This window comes from Onychomys torridus, chromosome 2 (assembly GCF_903995425.1).
Source record: "Onychomys torridus chromosome 2, mOncTor1.1, whole genome shotgun sequence".
NCBI lineage: Eukaryota > Metazoa > Chordata > Mammalia > Rodentia > Cricetidae > Onychomys > Onychomys torridus.
In genome coordinates, this window is record NC_050444.1 from 119724133 (window position 1) to 119744019 (window position 19887).

Genomic DNA, 19887 nt, shown 5'->3' on the forward strand with positions numbered 1-19887 from the left:
AGGAAGAAATGTGTGTGTGCGTTTGTATGCGCGTGTATACACGTACATGTCTATGAATATGTGCACGGCTTGTTATTTACCTGCATGAAAAGGTACACTTAGCATCACATCTGTCTCTTTTGCAAATTAATTGTATGCATATGTTTAGATTAAACATGGGACAAAACAAATCTGGATGCCCAGAAAGCAACGACCAACTCCAGATTTTTCACCTACCAACCAAGCCAAAATCGGCCGGTCAGCTTTTACACAGAAATGTTTCTCATCCAGGATCTTTAGTTTCATGTCTAATAAAATGGGCTCTCCTCTGGTTTTTACCATGACAATCCAGTCCTTTGCGAATAATCCACTTGGCGATCCTTCCGTCGGCTGATATAGACACCAAGATTTCTCTTTTGTCGTCCCCTGTATTTCCTCTGTCCTGTTCTATCCACTGCACTTGCCAAACAGGTCCCAAATGCTTTAGAGGTGACTCACTAAAACAGACAGAAATGCCAAATAATAATTATTTAAATAAATCTGGAAGACCTTAGCGTATAATTGATAAGGACAATTCCCTAAAGGACCAATTTTCTACTCAGATAATGATGCTTTTATTGTTCAAATTGATACTTAGATATTCTTTTGCATTTGTATTTATTCTGTGTGCCTGGGGTGGGGCTGGGGGCTGCTGCATGTATCCCAGGGCACTTGTGCGCATGGAGGTGGCGTGTATGTGTGTGTGCGTGTGTGTGTGTGTGTGTGTGTGTGTGTGTGTGTGTGTATGTGTGTGTGTGTGTGCGCCAGACAATAGTTCTAGAGTCATTCTCTCTTTTATGATGGGAATGTAGGGATGATATCCATCACAGGTCATCATGTTCAGTGGAAAGTGCCTTTAATTGCTCAGCCACCTCACTGACTCCTTTTTTTTAAAAAAAATATATTTATTTCGTTAGTTATTTCCTTATTTATTTGTGTACTCAACAACCACCATACTTTTGAATAGTTAACCACTTTACTTTAATATTTAATATGGTATTTCTTTTTTTTTAAAAAAGGAAATTTTTACTGACCTATAATTCTATTGCCTTTTTAAAAAAAGAGGAATACAAAAGAAAACATTTCTTCTTAGAATCTATATTTTTTGACTTACATATCCACTCTTTAGACATGTTGTATAAGTAACTTTATTTTTATAGTTTCTTTTCCATTGGCCAAATCAATTAGTCTTTGGACTGTTATTCAAATAAACAATCCTTGCTACATTTCATTCATCTCTCCATACTTTTAGGATGACCCACTAAGCTTGCTTTTGAGAGTTAGCTTTTTTAAAAAACTTAAAAATATCTCTCAGATTACTGACATTTCCTATCTGACAAATGGAGTGCTCTGTTCCTGTTACTGATTCTCTTGATTATTTTATATAAACTTTCTAATAATAATAGTTTTGTACTTATAGTTAAAGGATAGCTTTGAATGTTTGGTTAGAAAATATGGGCCCTTTTCCTAGAAACAAGCACCAGGGCCCATGCCAGTAAATCTATACAAATAACTTCAGTATTAAGAACTTCCGCTTTCATGACTATAGCCTGTCTCAAGTAAGTTTATTCTAACACTGCTTCAAATACACCACCACATCTTAGCCACTCTGAGATCTGGTCTGAAAGACAAACAAATAACAATCAGCTAACTTATTTAACTATCTTTTCTTTTTACCTGCCCGTATTCTCCTTGTAACTTACTCATTCACTCATACATTCTTTCTCAAAGATGTACTGCTGTTACATGCTAAATATTGTATGACATAATGAGAATACAGAAAAAAGCCTCCCCTTTGCTCTCACTGAGATTACAGAGGAGCTCAGAAAGATCTGCCCATCTGTCTACTCACCAACCAACAGTCTGTGTAGTTCGAGAAGCATTAAGATTGAGGTGCGTGGAGTACAGAAGAAGAGAATGAAGTTTCTTAGAGAAGATGATATCAAAGCGATAGTTTAAGATTCTCAATAAACCACTAAGCAAAGGTAAGCTTATTGGTAAGGTAGGCGGAGAAGAGCATGAAGGAGGTAATGAGTATGAAATACTCTGGCTGGAGACAACATTTTGAAATCGATGGTATGATAGTCTCAGTAAGAACAGAATCAAAAGTTTTGAAATGAAATGGAAAGTTAAGCTTTCATTTAAAAGTAAAAACATTCAGTCTTATATATGTTCAGGGGAGGGGGGGATCATGCATTGCATGTTTGCTCATCTAGTGGGTGGATTCTCACCTACTGTCCAGAACTGGAGTGGTACTGCTGCTCTGCACATTATAAATGGCAATCGTGCCATTGTGGTAGCCAACTGCTAGCAGATTGGGTGCGCCGATCGAAAAATCCACAGAAGTAACTCCATGTGGACTGTGGTAAATACGCTCTGGCCACTGTGAGGAGGGAAATGTTCTATTACGTTTTAAGCGTTTTTTACAGATCACAGTAAGGCAGCATAGGATGGCAGTGTGTGATGAGGTTGTCTCATGCTGGTGGGAATGTGAGAAGTTAGTCTGCCTTCGGTTATTCCTGTCCATAGCTTCCAGCACATATGAAAACAAATCTTCAAATAGTCACTTCCTTGACTTAATATACAGCCTTAGTCCTCCATGGACTTCTGCACAAGTTGTCACATTTGGGTAATCCTCTAACAGGGATGGGTGTGACCAACACATACTTCCCTCCTGATAGAAACACATAGAGCTGCAAACTGATCGTGAGTCTTCTGCCATTTGCTTCAGAAACTTGGATTGTTTTAGTATTTCTACAAAGCAAGTAGAAAAAAATCCTCCCAAACTCTCTAAGCTACTTCTTTGCACAACTCTATCATGGATGGACTAAATCCTTTCCTCTGCCTAATCCCTATGTGGAAAGGGAGATGAGCTACTGATGGCGACTTCTGCCCGTTCCCCCACCCTCACAACAGTTTATTCCTCTGTGTGCTAACCCAGCATCCTGATGGAATGTGGCTACTCATAGTAACTTTAGCTAGTGCATATGCTCTTTTACCCTCCATGTTTTCAGCTTCACATTTACTTCTGAGTTAAATTCAATGTAAAGCCATACAGAAATAGATGAGCAGGGCTATTCAGTTAAAAGCCTTATTCTTTCTCCTTATAAAATCCATACTATTATTAGGCTAGAAATCTGGGTAGCCTAGATATCTAGATTGATTGATGGGATTACCCACTGGCTTGATTCTGAGACTTAATATATGTTTCTGAAAAATCATGATTCTTTCTCAGATTACTAACTCTTTCTACCTGCTGAATAGGGTGCTCTATCCCTATTACTGATTCCCTCAATTACATGTGTTTTCAAAGGGTCTTCAGTTACAGACTCCTTTATACTTAGCTGTGACAACACAGTGAATAAAAGAGGCTTGAAATGTATTGTGTGAAGTCATAAATGATTTCCTGTCGACCCCATGAAAGATAAGAATGAATTGTAATTACTATGAATTTAAACTAAAGAAAACAGTAAGGACCAGGGAGATGGCTCCATTGGTAAAGTCCCTACCTTTTCAAGTATGAAGACCTGAATTTGAGTCCTGGAAGCCATCAAGAAGCTGGGTTCCTGTGGCATGTGTTTTTAATTCCAGTGTTGGTGGGCAGAGACAAGGGGCTCTCAGGCTAGCTGGCCAGCCTGTCTCATCTACTTAATGAGATCCAAGCCAGTGAGAAACCCTGACTCAAAAGCAGAAGGTGTACGGCACTGAGGTATTTCTTGGGCTGTGTACTCTGACACACACACACACACACACACACACACACACACACACACACACACACGAGTGTATGCACAAGTGCATACACACTAGCACACGTGATGAACACACATTAGAAAGTAGAAAGTCTTGACTGAGAAAATAGTCCAGACTTTGCTGAATTACCGCACACAGGTACACAGTGTGAAAAACCCTGTCAACATCTCATGAGATAAAGATATTCTTATCCCTGTTTGGGTTACCATGGGGTTCTTTATTGACCAGCAGCAAGCCATCCCTCTTTTTTGCTCTTTGAATCCAAAGTTCCCATAGCCAACAGCCAAAAGGTCCTGAAAACCAGAAAAAGACACTTCAAAGGACGGTAGGAAATAGTAGCAAATGCATAAAGAGATCTACTAATGAACTATTAAAATTACTGGTAAAACAGAGGGCTGGGGCTGGCACTGGGCTGGGGTTGCAGCTCTGTGATACAGTGCTTGCTTAGTACGTACAAGGCTCTGAGTTCAAACTACACTAAGTATCTATTCCAAAGATACAGTCATTCCTGAAATGATATATGTAATTGCTAGTTGGGGAATGTCTTCAGAAACGTTATATAAAACCCAAGAGAACATCAGCTTTGCTACTCAATAAACATCTCCCTTTAAAAACAAATAGACCAGCCGGGCAATGGTGGCGCACACCTTTAATCCCAGCACTCAGGAGGCAGAGCTAGGCAGATCTCTGAGTTTGAGGCCAGCCTGGTCTACAGAGTGAGATCCAGGACAGACACCAAAACTACACAGAGAAACCAAAACCAACCAACCAAACAAACAAACAAAAAAAAGAAATAAACCAGTCCCTAGCTCAGTGGTTCTTGACCTTCCTAATGCTGTACCCCTTTAATACAGTTCAAATTCTTTTTGTTGCTACTTCCTAACTATAATTTTGCTGACATTAGGACTTGTAATGTAAATATGTGTTTTCCAATGGTCTTTGGGGTGGCAACTCACAGGTTTAGAACCAAACTTATCTGCCTCAAATGACTTTGGGAACTCTCCCGCCAGATGTCTGCATTTGAATTCTGGCTGCTTCATTTCCTGTTTGGGTGAGGTTAGAGCAATTATTTATTGTCTTTGTGCCTCTAGTTTCCTATCAAGATAGTGGAAGGTCTAACTCATACAGGTATGTTAGCATGAGGCTACAGAGATGGATCAGCATTTCAGAGCATGTAGTGCTCTTCCAGAAGACCTAAGTTCAGTTCTCAGGCCTTCCTACACTGTGCTCACAAACACCTCCAACTCCAGTTCCAGGAAGTCAGTTTGCTTTTGGCTTCCTAGGACACAAACATATACACATATAATTTAAAGGAATAAAAATAAAATTTTTTTTTAAAACTTGAAACAGTTCCTGGTACATATGAAGTGCTGCCTATGCATTTAATAATATTATAGTATTCCTGAGGAATTCCACAAATGTTTTATATGACTTTAATCCCAGGAAGTGATGGTAGGAAGCAGAAAGGTATATAAGGGGTGAGGACCAGGACACTAGAGGTCTCTTAAGCTTTTAGGCTTTTAAGCAGCAATTCAGCTGAGATCCATTTGGATGAGAACACAGAAGCTTCCAGTTTGAGGAAACGAGATCAGCTGAAGAATTGGTGAGGTGAGGTTAACTGTGGATAGTTCTGTTTCTCTGACCTTTTAGTGTTCACCCCAATGTCTGGCTCCAGGTTTGATTTCATTAATAAGACCTTTTAAGATTCGTGTTACAGATACTTGCTCAACTATGTTCATAGCAGCATTATTCATAATAGCCAGAACCTGAAAACAACCGAGGTGACCCTCAACTGAAGAAAGGAAAATGTGGTTCATTTACACATGGAGTATTACTCAGCTGTAAAAAAAAAAAAAAAAAAAAAAAAAAAAAAGAACTCTTAAAATCTGCAGGAAATGGATGCAACTAGAACAAAATCATCCTGAGTAGCGTAAACCAGAAAGACAATCATGGTATGTACTCACTCATAAGCGGATATTAGGACTAGAGTAAAGTATAACTAACCTACAATCCACAGCACCAGAGAGGATAGGCAATGAGGAGGGCCCAAAGAGGGATGCATGGATTTCCCTGGGAAGAGGAAATAGAAGCAATCTCCTGGGTAAATTGGGTGGGGGTGGGGGGACAAGAACTTGAGGGAGTGGGTTGGGTGGGCTGGACATGGGAGGTGGGTTGGGGTGGGACAGAAAGGGAGAGTAATGAAAGAGACATCTTGTTATGTGTGGAGGGGCGTTTCAGGGTTAGGGGAAACCTGGTGCCAGGGAAACTCCCAAGAATCCACAAGGATGACCCCAGCTAAAACTCCTGACAATAGTGGAGAGGGTGCCTGAACTGGCCTTCTCCTATAATCAGATTGGTGACTACCCTGTCATCAGAGAGCCTTTATCCAATAACTGATGGAAGCAGATGCAGAGACCCACAGCCCAGCTCTGGGAGTCCTCTTGAAGCAAGGGAAGAGGGATTATATGAGCCAGGGGTGAGGGGTGGGGTGGGGTGTCAAGGTCATGATGGGGAAATCCACAGAGACAGCTGACCTGAGCTCTGGGGAGCACATGGACTCTGAACTAACAGTTAGAGAGCCTGCATGGGAATGACCTAGGCCCTCTGCATGTGTGTGACAATTGTGTGGTACTGGGGAATATTATTTTAATCTGTGTTACTTTTGTTTATGTTGCATTTGTTTAACTCTATGAAGCTGTGATACTTTGCCTGTCTAAAACACCTGGTGGTCTCATAAAGAATTGAATGGCCCATAGCAAGGCAGGAGAAAGAATAGACAGGGCTGGCAGGCAGGCAGATGGAATATATAGGAGAAATCTGGGAGGCAAAAAAAAAAAAAAATAAAGAAGAGTAGCTAGAGAAGGAGAAGAACTCCAGGGGCCAGTCACCAAGCTACACAGCAAGCCATGGAGTAAGAAGAAGATATACATAAGTAAGAGAATGGGAAAATCCCAGAGGCAAAATATAGATGGGAAAATTTAAGTTAAGGAAAACTGGGAAGAAACAAGCCAAGCTAAGGCTGGACGTTTATAAGTAAGAATAAGCCTCCATTTGGGAGCTGAGTGGAGGGCCCCACAAAAGAGCAGAAAACAAACAACAACAGTGTAGTTGTTTGGTGTGTTCGTGAGGCTCCTCGTAGTAAGATTAGGACCTGCCCTGGCACTTAGCTGGTTTGGGGGAACCTGTTCCCCATGCTGGATTACCTCCCCCAGCCTTGATGCAGGGGGAAGAGCTCAGCCCTGTCTCAACTTGATGTGCCATGCTTTGTTCAAGCCCAGGGGAGGTCTACCCCTTTCTGAATGGAGATGAGGAGTGGATGGGGAGAGAGGTATATTATGGAATATTATTTTAAGATGTGTTACTTTTGTTTATTTTGGATTTAACTCTGTGAAGCTGTGTTATTGTGCCTGTCTAAAACACCTGATGGTCTAATAAAGATCTGAATGGCCAATAGCAAGGCAAGAGAAAGGATAGATGGGGCTTAAGGCAAAGAGAATATATAGAAGGAAAAATCTGGGAGGAAAGAGATCAAGGAAGTAGTTTGAGAAGGAAGAGGACTCCAGGGGCCAGCCACCCAGCCACACAAGCCAGACACAGTGTAAGAAGGAAAGAAAAGGTATACAAGAATAGAGAAAGATAAAAGCCCCTAGGCCAACGATAGATGGGATAACTTAAAGTTAAGAGAAGCTGGCTAGAAACAAGCCAAGCTAAGGTCAGGCATTTATATTCAAGAATAAGCCTCCATGTGTGATTTATTTGGGAGCTAGGTGGTAGGCCCACAAAAGAGCAAAAATAAACCAACAACATTTTGGTGTACCAACATGGCGCTTGAATTTCCATAGTACCTGAGAAAGTAAAAAAAAAAAAAAAAAAAAAAAAAGATATAGCTCCTTTAACAATTCCTGTCTGTTGGCAAGCCCTTGAGGAGCTAGTATGTTAAGTAGGAATGAACAAGAAAAACTAAGAAAAGTGCCTGCCACAGCTCTTGGAAGGTTGAACGCAGTTCCTGGTCAGACAAACCTCCCACTGGGTTACTAGCTTCACATTTGGCCTTCATGACCCAAGAAGCTGACGAGCCAGTTGAGAGCCACATGAGGAGAATCCAGGCGTGGGTTAGCAGTTTAAAAGTTTGCTCACAGGGTCAAAAAAGGCCGAAGATACATGATAAAGGAGGTCCAGATGGAAAAGCCTCTAAAGAGGTTACAGTGTGTTTAACCATGTGTGGAGGCTTAAAAGAAAAAAGGTATAGTCATAGAGGAAAAAAATAGTTTAAAAATAAAGTCTTTAAAGAGAGAAATAAAGTAATATAAAAGAAAAAGGAATATGCCACGTAGACATGGGAAACACACAGGGAGTCTGTATCCTGTATGTTATTGTGTTGATTCTGAAATTTTTGAAAGGTAATATGAAAACAACAATGAGAAACATGAGATTGAAAGAGGAACTGATGAAATAAACCAGTCTTTATACCTTAGGAAAGCCTTAACTTTAAGAAAGTTAAAAAAAAATGTATTTTTCAAATGGAAATCAAAAATGCTTTGGAGTTTTGTTCCCACAGGAGATGAGAGGCTGGGGATTCCTTCAGGGTTAATATGGATCAGGTTTGATCAGGCAAGACCTCCTGAATCTTGACAGGTGATATCTATCAGCAAAGGGTACTGATGGTCTTCCCAGGACTTGGCCATTATCTTAGATTTTCTCTCTGGAACCCGAATGATGCTCTGTCCACAGAAAGCAGGAAGCTCTTTGGAGAACACAGCGTCTACATTCCCAACAGGGGTGTGGGAGGATTTTGGTTATTTGGTGGGTTATGGATGTTTGTTATCATCTAGGGGAATATAGAATATTGATACAAATTTAAAGTTATTTTTGTTATACTGTATATATGTTTCTACTCTTGTTGAAGGTATTTTATATCTTGATAAAAATTTAAGGTTATTTTTTTACAACATATTACATATATATGTTTTTACTCTTGTTTAAGGTATGTATCTCTGCAGTTTATTTAAATATGTAAGGTAAAATCCTAGTTTTTGAAAGCTCTTATTATAAACTATATAGGATAATCAGGAAATATAGGTTAGTCATTAGTCATTTATAACAATCAAATTTGTAGATATGTTAGATATGCTTACAGATCATATAGACATATATTTTAGATAAATAGATGGTTTTCAAATCTTTCAAAGATCTACTGATTATGGCATTTAAAATGTTTTTTTTTTAACATAAAGATTTTCATGACAATGAGACATATCTGCTTCTGGCAGCACAAATTTACTTCAGAGATGATGATGGGCATTGAAGAAACTCCTTATGGAGTTTGCTTTCATTGTGGCAAAGTCAGCCACTGGGCAAAGAAACTGCTCTTGCCTTTGACTGCTGACAATATGCTGTACATACTGGACAAGCAGGACTCACAGGAAAATGACCACTGATCCTTGCCAAAACAAGGCAGGACAGTCCTTCAAATACCTGCTTCACAGAAGAGTCTGCCAGATATTCTGCAGGGGACACAGGAAAGTGACCACTGAACTTTGCCAAAACAAGGCAGGACAGTCCTTCAAATTTCCTGCTTCACTGAAAAGTTTGCCAGATATTTTGGGCCTGTAGGCTGAAGATGGATGCACCAACGTTGCAGAGGAACTTTGGATGACTGTCCAGGCAGTTGTCTCTGTTGTTAGGTAACATTAATTCCTTCTGGGGTCTTTGATGGAGTTAAAGACTAAATAATTAGAGTTATAGTTTTCCTTAGTTATGATAGAGAGTAAATTAGGTATAAAACTTTAGATTCACTAAGATATGATAGATAATGGAGTATTTTCTTTTAATTTGTCAGACACAAATGAACTGGAATTCATTACATTGTAAACATTATCTTTACTTGGTAAATGTTCTTACTGTGTACAGTCTTATTATGTTAAAGTTAAAACCTTTTATTATTTTATATAGACAAAAGGGGAAAATGTTATAGAATATTATTTTAACATGTGTTACTTTTGTTTATTTTGCATTTGTTTAACTCTATGAAACTGTGTTACTATGCCTGTCTAAAACAGCTGATGGTCTAATAAAGAACTGAACGACCAATAGCGAGGCAGGAGATAGGATAGGTGGGGCTGGCAGGCAGAGAGAATCTATAGGAGGTGAAATCTGGGAGTTAAATGATCAAGGAAGTAGCCAGAGAAAAAGAGGACTCTAGGGGCCAGCCACCTAGCTACACAGCAAGCCACAGAGTAAAAGTAAGATTTACAGAAGTTAGAGAATGGGAAAAGCCCAGAGGCAAAAGCTAGATGGGATAATTTAAGTTAAGGAAAACTGGCAAGAAACAAGCCAAGCTAAGGATGGACATTTATAAGTAAGAATTTGGTAGTTGGTTGGCAGACCCTCAAAAGAGTAAAATACCATCAACAACAGGGGCAGATGGGAGTCCAGGGAAGGGAACCAGAGGAGAGGAGGGAGTGGAAACTGTGGTCCATAGGTAAAATAAAAGAAAAAAATGTTAATTAAATAAAATTAAAATTAAAAAATCCTTTGCCCATGTCTGAATAAAAACAAAGAAACAAACAAAAACTCTTTATTTTAGAATTTGCCAGTGAGGACCAGTAAGACAGTTCCGTGAGCAGAAGCATTTGCTACACATGCCTGATGACCTGAGTTCAGTGTCCAGAACCCCCAAAAGACAGATGTGTTGTCTCACATTTGTGATTCCAGAGGTGGAGACTAGAGAATTACTTGGAAAATCACTGGCCAGCTAGCCTGTACACACACACACACACAAACCTTACACATACACACAAAATAATAAATGAAAATTTACAAAAGACTTGCCCTTTAAACACTGGGATACAATTGTTAGAGCATTTGGTAACTTACTGAATTTGCTTTATTCCAGGCAAGGCTGCTCACATTAAGGCCTTTAGTTAAGTCACAGGTAAAAGACCAGAGCCGTTCCAAATTGGCTGGTATTGTTGACTGCTCTGTGGTCATCTCTAGTTCTAGCTCCATTTCCATTTCTTCTGCTTCCTCCTTCTTAATCTCTTCCTCTGATTCTTCATGTACTACTTCTTCCAAAACTTCTTCAGGCTCTTCAGGTTCACGTTCTAAAGTTAAATCAAACAGAGATATCATTGCTCTCTACCCCAAAGTATCTGAATAGCATCTCTATCTGTCACTGACACTTCCAATACCACTAGATCTACTGAAACACACAGTCAAACTGACAGGGTACCTGACTGGTAACCCAGACCTACTGAAGACTTCTGACAGCAGACTTTCTGGTCACTCAGAGAATGGGCCAGAGTAGCACATCCAAATGCTGCTACTTGAAAACAGAAAACAAGCTTCATGCCTGTTTTTGTTGGGAAGGAGCCAACAACTTTACCTGAGAAAAGTATACAACTTGAGGCTGGGGAGATGGCTTAGTAGGTAAGAGTGCTTGTTCTGCAAGCGTTAAGTACCTAAGTTTAAATCTCCAGAACATAAGAGAAAAGCTGACTATGGCTACACATGCTCATAATCCTAGTATTGTAGGGCAGAGACATGAAGATCCTAAAAGCTCACTGGCTGGCCAGCCTAACCAAATAGAAAGGAACTTCTGGTTCAGTCTCAAGGCAATAAGGCAGAAAACAGCAGATGGAAATACCACATGTTATGTTGTTCTGGCCTCTTTACAATGTACGTGAGCATAGGTTACCACACACTCTCACATGCATGTACTGCCTACACATCACACACACACACACACACAGAGAGAGAGAGAGAGAGAGAGAGAGAGAGAGAGAGAGAGACAGACAGACAGAGACAGACAGAAAGAGGAGAGAGAGAATGAGAATATCTTTAAGTGGGGCAGGATTCTTCTGGGTTTTTTCCCTCCACATTTAATTCTTATCTTCTGGTATCAAAGTATCTGACAAATTATTTGCATCTTGCTTACAGGGTCCAATCAACATCCATGAAATAGACCAATGCAATGTCTTATTGGAGGGCCCTAAATTGTAATTGTAGGGCTGTAGAACCACTGAAAATAAATGTGGAGGGGCACAGAACTATTTGCCTTATTGAAAACTACATGTGTTTAATTACTTATGTTGTGAGGATGGCTGCATTAGTCAGGGTTCTCTAGAGGGCTTATTAGAGTGACTTACAGGCTGTGGTCCAGCTAATCCAACAAAGGCTGCCTACCAACAGAAAGTCCCAAGAATTCAGTAGTTGTTCAGTCCACAAGGCTGGATGTCTCAACTGGTTTTCCATATTCGTCAGAATCCCAAAGAAGTAGGCTCTAATGGCAGCGAATGAATAGACTTGCCTGTGAGAGTGAGGGCAAACAGGCAAAGAGAGAGAAAGCTTCCTTCTTCCATGTCCCTTATATAGGCTGCCAGCAGAAGGTGGATCTTCTAACCTCAGAAGATCTGGATTAAAACTGGTCTTCCCACTTTTAAATGATTTAATTAAGAAAAAAAAATCCCTTACAGGCATACCCAGTTGTCTGGGTTTTAGTTTATTTCAGATGTGGTCCAGTTGACCAACAAGAATAGCATCATTATGGTTGAACTTCATTAACACCTTGCCTGGAGATTAGAATCACGTAGGAGTCAGCTGTCCGCCCCATCTACAAGGGCATTTCCAGAGATGGTTAACTCAGGCTCATCTTGAAGGTGAGAGCCAACACCCCATGGGCTAGGGTTCCAAAAGAATGAAGCAAAATGAGAAGAGCACTATTCCGTATGGAGTACCAGCTGTGTGCTACTGCTGCCATGGACTCTGCCATGTCTTCCCTGGCACGATGGACAGTATCCTCTTTTTTTGGGGGGGGGGGGTTTAGAGGCAGGGTTTCTCTGTGTAGTTTTGGTGCCTGTCCTGGATCTCACTCTGTAGACCAGGTTGGCCTCAAATTCACAGAGATCCGCCTGGTTCTGCCTCCCGAGTGCTGGGATTAAAGGCGTGCACCACCACTGCCCAGTGACAGTATCCTCTTAAACAGTGAGCAAAAAAAAAAAAAAAAAAAGTAAATCTTTTCTTCCTTAAGTTGCTTTGGTCAGGTATTTTGTCATGGCAACAAGAAAAATAACTGACCCCATTAAGAAGCTATAACCAGAATGGCGCTGAAATTTAAATCACCACCTTTATAATAATTCGAATATTTTTTAATAGTTCACTGTTTTTTTCTAAGAGCCATCTTCTTTCTACATAAGCCACATCTATGAGCTGAATGAGAAATGTACTGGGAACCAATCTGCCTGCTTATGTAAAGTCCTTGGCAGTAGTGCTAGCCTATATCCTTTCAGGAAAGTGATGTTACCTTTGGCTTGCTGTCACTATCATCAAAAATTTACATGAGAATTTATTCCCATGTAGTACAGCCTATGGGTTTTGAGAAATGTGATTGGCAGGTATTACCCATTACAGTACTCTTCACAATAGTCTCATTGTCCTGAAAACTTAGGTTCAGGTTTTCCCCCTTGATGTACCCTCACCTTTGGCAACCACTGCTCTTCCCATTCTCTACATAGTTTTGCCTTTCTGAGGATGTCTTATGGTTGGAATCACAGATTGTGCCATTTTTAGGCTGAGTTTGTTCACAAAGTAACATGCATGTGGTCCTCCTCCATGTCTACTCAGAACTCAATGACTCAGCACGAAACAATGTCTGTACCTCAGTCTATCCCTTTACTGAGTAATGGAAATTTTGCTTGCTTTCAAACTTGAGGAGTTATAAAATAGGTTCCCATAAACACTGTGTAGAGGGCCTTTTGATGAGTGTGTGTTGGGGAATTTTAAGATGTGTTACATTCATTTATGCTGTGGAATATTTGTTTAATGATGCAAAAATTGTTACATTCTTTTATGTTGCATTTGTTTAACTCTGTGAAATTGTGTTACTTTGCCTGTCTAAAACACTTGGTTGGTCTAACAAAGAGCTGAATGGCCAATAGCAAGTCAGGAGAAAGGATAGACAGGGCTGGCAGGCAGAGAAAATAAATAGGAGGAGAAATCTGGGAAGAGAGGTGAAGAAGCAAGAATAGAAGGGGCCAGCCACCCTGCCACACAGCCAGATAGAGGAGTAGGAAGTAAAGAAAAGATATACAGAAATATAAAAAGGTAAAAGCTCAGAGGCAAAAAGTAGATGGGATAATTTAAGAAAAACTGAATAGAAACAAGCCAAGCTAAGGCCAACCATTCATAAGAAAGAATAAGCCTCATGTAATTTATTTGGGAGCTAGGTGGCAGGCCCCCAAAGAGCCAAAGAGTAATAACAACTAACAACAAGTGTGGGTATATATTTTCTGCTCATCTGAGTACCTACCAAGATACACTTGATAGACTGTACAGTAAGACTGATCTTAGTTTTATAAGTGTCAAGTTGTCTTGCAGACCAGACACAACAGTGTACATTCCCACCAGTCACGAATAAGCTCTTGTCCCTCATCTTCACCAGCATTTGGGATTGCCATGTGTTTGGGATCCAGCCATTCTAACAGGCATGTTGTTTTATTTACCTCACAGTTGTTTTAATTTGTAATTCCCCAATGATATCGTTTCCCATCTGGATATAGTCCTTGGTGAGATTTCTCTCCATACCTTTTACTAATTTTGAGACAGAATTTTGCTATGTAGATCAGGCAGATTTTAAACTCCTTTTTGTTTGTTTTTTATTGCTGTTTAAGTTTGGGTTTTTTTATTCTATTTTAATGTTTATGGGTGTTTTGCCTGCATGTATGTTTGGGCACCTCATGTGTGCTTGGTACTACTGTTGGAAGCCAGAAGAAGGCATGAGGTTTGGTGGGATTGGAGTTACAGACCATTGTTACCTGCGCAGCTATCTCTCCAGACCCAGACTTTGAACTCTTCATGCTCCTGTCTCAGCCCGTAGAGTGCTGGTTCAGATGTGCATCACATCAAGCTTCTTCTCATGTTAAGTCATGAATACGGGGTGTTGGTCTTTGGTTGCTGTTGTTTTAGACTGGCTCTCATGTAGCCCAGCTTAGTCTTCAACTCCTGATCCTCTTGACTACATCTAGTGAGTGCTGGCATGATAGGCATGTGCACAATGCCCAGCATGTTTTTGTGATCATAAGTCTTTAGATATACTTGTACATATTTACGAGGCAGTTTTCTATCAACTCTGTCTTCTGTGAACATTTCCTCCAGTGGCTGGTCTTTTTATTCTCTCTGTGGTGTTTCTTGTGTTTGGGGAGTTTTACTTTATATTGAAGTCTATAATCTATTTCAGCTATTTTCTTATGGATTCTATGGACTGTGGCTAGATTTGCTTTTTGTATGGGGATGTTAACTTCATTTGTTGTAAAGACTGCCTTTATTTCTGTTGTATTGTCTTTTGCCAAAGATCAGTTGACTAGATAGATCTGTTTCTGAGCTCTCTCAATTGTTAATTCACCTGTTTACCTTCTCACCAACACTGCACTATCTTAACTACTATAGCTTACTATTAAATTAATATTAATATTAAAGTCTCGAGTCTTCAACTTAGTTCTGATCCTTCAGTGATATCCAGAATGTCCTGGGTTTCCTGTTAAGATTCCAGCTGAATCTTAACATCAGGAATGATGAGTGAAAGAACTAAACTCAAGCTTATTTTAACTTTTTATTATTACATCTGTGAATGTGTGTGTGTGTGTGTGCACACATGCACTTGCGTGTGTGTGTATGTGTGTGCATGGACATGTGTATGGGAGCCAGATGGCATGCAAGAGTCAGTTTTCTCTACCCTGTGCATTCTTGGGAATCAAACTTAGGTTAGATGGCAAGTGCCTTTACCTGCTGAGTCATCTCACTGGCTCAAGAAACAGTATTTATCATGTGAATGCACTTACATGATATAGCACAACTGGGAAATTTGACTTGTGGTTACAGATAAAGTCAACTGCTGCCTGGCGGGTGGGTTTACATGCAACCAGCACAAGATCATCTTGATAGTTTATGGGTATAGTCTCTGTGTTGACCAGGGTATTAGTTATGTAACTTTGTTACTTTTCTACATATGTTAAAAACACAGTTTAAATATAAACATGCCACTTTCTATAAATCTTACACATTAAAATATTTGTTCCATTATTTTAATTAGTAAGCAAGTAATATACTAACAGTTCAGCTTTGTAAATGTCAATATTTACAGAACTTTAAATTGCAAGTATACAACTCTTTAGATATAGAATGGAACAGTATCCATGAAACACATTTTAAGATAGCAACCTTACATGAAAGAGGATCATAGTTCTAAAACAGTATCCTGGCTTTCTCCAGGCAAAAAGCCTATAGTGATTTCCCACACATGTTACTTTGTAATCTAATTGTTGATGTAACCACATAGGAGATTAACTTTGATTAGAGGATCAGGATGAGTTCATGATGGGACTCTATACAATGGGACTATATCGTTCTCTGAACTCCAAGGCAACTCCACACAACATAATGACGGTCTCTGGCCAGACTACAGATATCTGGAATGATGCACTCGGAGACACGAAGCTGGCCCTAAGCAATGGGAAGGCTCTGAACATCTAGAGCACTGAATGGCCAGGAGGGGTTTAGGATAAACCTACAAGATAGGGTCCGTTAGTGGCAAGAATTAACTTGGAATCAAATGACTCACTATGTAACCTTTATAAATTTCACTTCAGTCAAGTGCTTAAAGGCTGAATTATTATTATTATTATTTTATTTTTTATTTTTATTTTTTATTTTTATTTTTTGTGGAGCTGAGGACCGATCCCAGGGCCTTGTGCTTGCTAGGCAAGCGTTCTACCACTGAGCTAAATCTCCAGCCCCTGAATTAATTTCTTTAAAAAAAAAAAAAACAGAAGAAACAAAAAAAATCACTCGGGGGCCTAGAAGTGAACAAGGACCTGGGATCCAGCATCAGAAAGTCATAAAACTGAAAATAAATTTGCAAATAACTAAAGTATAATATTCTGTGAACACATTCGGGGATGTGCAGTAGTGATAATGGGATGAATGTCCCTGTCACTAATATTAGGGAGCAGTGCTGAAGCAGTTGGAACGTGAAGAGTTAATGGCGGTACACAGGGAGACCAAACACAAAAAAAAACACTGTAAAAAACAAGTGCCTCATTTGATGCAGGAACAGGAGAAAATAAGGACAACCTTGAAGCTTTAAATTTGAGGGACAACCCTTCTGTGGATTCCCTAGTCTGGACTCCAGTGCTACTCATATGCTTGATAGGTAGTTAAAAAGTGGTTAAAATTACATACACACATTCTTTAATAAGTGATAACTAGTGTGGAAATTACATTTATAAATATGTAATAGCACAATTTTTAAATTATTCGAGTTTGTCTAAGCATGATTACTTTTTTAAGGTACCTTTTAAAACAGGGAGTTGACGGTATGATGCAAGCTTCGGCTGAAATACATTTTCCATTAAAACCCTTTCCATGAAAAATAAGTCTTGCTGAAGCTTCTCAGATTTTAATATTGCCTCTGAATGGTCGTCTTCATCTTCGTGAGCTTTAGCCAGAATTACAGTTTCTATATCCATTAGAGAACTAGTTTCACTATCTGTAAATACAAACACAACTCACTTACAAAAGACCCAAGTAGTAGTAGGTGGTTCATGCATTTAAAAAATTTTTTAAATTATATTTTATAATGTCTGTCTTCTTTCCATTTTCAACACCCTCAATAGTAATTTATTGAATCTTTCACGCACAAAGAAAGAACAATGCAAACATATAACTCACTGTGCACAAGGCATACATGTTGGTCCATTTTCTGGTAATTTATCAGAAAACTACAGCTTAAAGAACTGAAGAGATGGCTCAGTTGATAAAATTCTTGTTGTGCATGCAGACCTGAGTTCAATGCCAGGTCCTATGTAAAAAGCGGTGTGCTATAGTTGGAATCCCAGCACTGTAGAGACAGAGACAAGTGAATTCTTGGGGCTCTCTGGCCAGACAGTCTAGTCTGGTGGTTAAGCCCTAGGGCCTAGTGAGAGACTCTGTTACAAGAAACAATGTGGACAGTGTCTAAGGAGGAATGACACCAGAGGTTACCCTCTGACTTCTACACACATGCGTGCTCATGTATATGTGTACTCATGAACATGCACATTCATATCAGTGAACATTTATGCACCAAAAAAATCACTACATATTCGATAATTTATAAAGACAAGGAGTGTGTTTCTTACATTTCCGAAGGCTTGAAAGATCAAAGCCAAGAAGCTGTAGTTGATGAGGGCCTTCTGGCTGCCCACTTCATGATGGAAAGCATCACATGGCCAGAAATGTAAGCAAGAGAACTTAGATGCATTTTCTTTCTTTTTTTTTTTTTTTAAAGATTTATTTATTTATTGTGTATACAATGTTCTGTCTGTGTGCATCCCTGCAGGCCAGAATGGGGCACTAGATCTCATTTCAGGTGGTTGTGAGCCACCATGTGGATGCTGGGAATTGAACTCAGGACCTCTGGAAGAGTAGCCAGTACTCTTAACCTCTGAGCCATCTTTCTAGCCCACATTTTCTTATAAAAGCAGTAATCTGAAGTGTGAGCCCTATCCCTATAATGCCATCTAACACCAATATCTTCCCCAAAGCTCAAGTGAAGATAACACAAACATACAAATTTCTGGATTAAATTTCCAGTAGATGAACTTTGAGGGCCACATTAAAATCGCAGCTGTAATTCTCTGTACCTTACTATTCACATTAAAATAAAATGATTATCAATCTTCAAACAAAGGTCTGACTTCATGATTTTCGTGTGTGTGTGTGAATACTGTACTAATTATTAGTTTTGTGGCTGCTATAAACAAACAAACACATGGCTTAAATAATGCAATGTGATTATCTTAAAGTTCTTTTTGTTAGAGGATGTTGTGTCATTGAACTAAAAACAAGTTGATGAGACCATGTTGTGTTTTAGAGGCTCTGAAGAATTTGTCTTCCTGGCTTCTCTACCTTTTTAAGAGTTACCATAAAGATCTGCTCAATCTTCAAGGTCAGCAACATTGTGCCTTTCAGACCTTCTTCTGTTATTACACCTGCTCTCAATTGACAGTTGTCTAAGGTTCTGGCCCTTTAAGCACTATGTGTTTAGATTGGGCAACCAGATTATGATGGATAAACTTTCCAATTTGAAAATAAATCTGTAATCATGTCTGAAAAAAATCTTTCCTCCATTGCAATATTCACAGATTTGGGTGAATGTGTATCAACTTGGGCGACTGTAGTGGCTAATCTTGGTTGTTATATTGACTGAATCTGGAGTCACCTAAAATATAAACTGCTAGGCATTCCTGTGAGTTTCTCAGTCAGACTATCTGAAGCAGGAAGACCTTTTTTTTTTTTTTTTTTGCCTGTTTGCACTCATTCTTGCTAGCATGCTCATCTACTCTGTCGCCGTGACAGTCCTTCATGACATTAGAACCAACTTCTTTGTGACTCTAGTGAAAACTAAAGATCAGCAGGAATCCTCCAGATGTCCAGCACCAGATTAGGACTGTTGGGACATCCAGCCTCATTGACTGAATGGCTAATGCAGTTTCAGTCTTTCCAGTGTGAGACAGCTATTAGTGGACCACATGGACAAACAAATAAATCCTACCACTCTCTTTATATCCACATTGTGATGACTTGAATGAGAGCAGTCCCCATGAGGTCGTATGTTTGAATACTTGGTCGCTAGTTGGTGGAATTGTTTGGGAAGGATTATGAGTTGTGGCCTTGTTGGAGGAGGTTTGTCAGCGGGGGCGGGCTTGGGGGTTTCAAAAGAATGGTGACATCATCAGTGTGCTCTCTCTGCCGCCTGCTTGTGGATCAAGATGTGAGCTCTCAGCTGTTCCTACTGCACTTACTTTGCTCTGCCATCATGGACTCTAACCCTCTGAAACCGTAAGCCCAATTAAATGCTTTCTTTTGTGTGTAGACGTTGGTCATGGTGCTTCATCGCAGCAACAGAAAAGTAACTAATATGTCAGTTCTGTTCTTTTACAGAACTCTAGTATAGACACCACTATGCTCCATACCACATTACCTAGTAAACTGCTAGTGTGAAAACTTCTGTGAAGATGGGATACACTTTTCTTTATTCCTTATGTTAAACCCAATTTTAAAAAAAGGGGGGGGGAGAAAAGT

General features: G+C 39.6%; 1 protein-coding gene across 3 annotated transcripts in view; it reads right to left on the reverse strand.

Annotated features, from left to right (window-relative positions):
* The window catches only part of Dnai4 (dynein axonemal intermediate chain 4), a 64262-nt gene that overhangs the window by 12222 nt on the left and 32153 nt on the right, over nt 1–19887 (reverse strand). Inside the window, exons 8-13 of one of the 3 annotated variants that reach the window (XM_036179700.1) lie at nt 17117–17311; nt 10648–10874; nt 3978–4064; nt 2250–2401; nt 319–476; nt 8–80 (exon numbers count right to left, since the gene is read on the reverse strand). In XM_036179700.1, the coding sequence (XP_036035593.1) occupies nt 73–80; nt 319–476; nt 2250–2401; nt 3978–4064; nt 10648–10874; nt 17117–17311 (827 nt within the window). In that variant the 3' untranslated portion in view covers nt 8–72. Of the gene's footprint in view, nt 1–7; nt 81–318; nt 477–2249; nt 2402–3977; nt 4065–10647; nt 10875–17116; nt 17312–19887 lie in introns of those variants that run through there. The other 2 variants (XM_036179698.1, XM_036179699.1) reach the window with 2 other exon arrangements.